Genomic DNA, 1,105 nt, shown 5'->3' with positions numbered 1-1,105 from the left:
GGTCATTGGGGTCATTGGAGTGGTCATTGGGGTCATTGGAGTGGTCCTTGGGGTCTTTGGAAGAGGTTTTGGGGTCATTTGGGTCATTGGAGTGGTCATCGGGGTCATTGGAAGGGGTTTTAGGGTCATTGTGGTCATTGGGGTCATTGGAATGGTCATTGGGGTCATTGGAGTGGTCATTGGGGTCATTGGAGTGGTCCTTGGGGTCTTTGGAAGAGGTTTTGGGGTCATTTGGGTCATTGGAGTGGTCATTGGGTCATTGGAAGGGGTTTTAGGGTCATTGTGGTCATTGGGGTCATTGGAATGGTCATTGGGGTCATTGGAGTGGTCATTGGGTCATTGGAAGGGTTTTTGGGGTCATTGTGGTCATTGGAGTCATTGGAATGGTCATTGGGGTCATTGGAGTGGTCATTGGGGTCCTTGGGGTCATTGGAAGAGGTTTTGGGGTCATTGGGGTCATTGGAGTGGTCATTGGAGTCATTGGAGTGGTCATTGGGGTCATTGGAGTGGTCATTGGGGTCCTTGGGGTCATTGGAAGAGGTTTTGGGGTCATTTGGGTCATTGGAGTGGTCATTGGGGTCATTGGCAGGGGAGTCATTGGAATGGTCATTGGGGTCATTGGAGTGGTCATTGGGGTCATTGGAAGAGGTTTTGGGGTCATTGGGGTCATTGGAGTGGTCATTGGGTCATTGGAAGGGTTTTTGGGGTCATTGTGGTCATTGGAGTCATTGGAGTGGTCATTGGGGTCATTGGAGTGGTCATTGGGGTCCTTGGGGTCATTGGAAGAGGTTTTGGGGTCATTGGGGTCATTGGAGTGGTCATTGGGGTCATTGGAAGGGGTTTTAGGGTCATTGGGGTCATTGGCGTCACTGGAAGGGTCAATGGGGTCACTGGAAGGTTCGTTGGGGTCATTAAAGCGGTCATTGGGGTCATTTGGGGTCATGGTGATCACTGGAAGGGTCATTGGGGTCATTGCGGTCATTGGAAGGGTCAATGGGGTCACTGGAAGGGTCATTGTGGTCATTAAGGGGGTCATTGGGGTCATTGTGATCACCGGAAGGGTCATTGTGGCCACCAGAAGGGTCACTGGGGCCATTGTGGTCAT

General features: G+C 51.5%; 1 protein-coding gene across 1 annotated transcript; it reads right to left on the bottom strand.

Moving 5' to 3' along the window:
* Positions 1-328: 328 nt before the first annotated feature.
* LOC108449826 (extensin-like) lies at positions 329-973 on the bottom strand. Its single transcript, XM_017747058.1, has one exon. The coding sequence runs from the start codon at positions 971-973 to the stop codon at positions 329-331; it is 645 nt and encodes a 214-aa protein (XP_017602547.1).
* Positions 974-1,105: the final 132 nt, after the last annotated feature.

This window comes from Corvus brachyrhynchos, unplaced genomic scaffold, assembly GCF_000691975.1.
Source record: "Corvus brachyrhynchos isolate BGI_N302 unplaced genomic scaffold, ASM69197v1 scaffold3401, whole genome shotgun sequence".
Classification (NCBI taxonomy): Eukaryota; Metazoa; Chordata; class Aves; order Passeriformes; family Corvidae; genus Corvus; species Corvus brachyrhynchos.
The sequence above is the reverse complement of the archived record's forward strand: the minus strand, read 5'-3'. Positions and strand labels throughout refer to the sequence as shown.

Coding starts and splice junctions, on each gene's coding strand:
- LOC108449826 (XM_017747058.1), bottom strand. CDS start 973: ATGACCCCAATGACCCTTCCAGTGATCACCATGACCCCAAATGACCCC.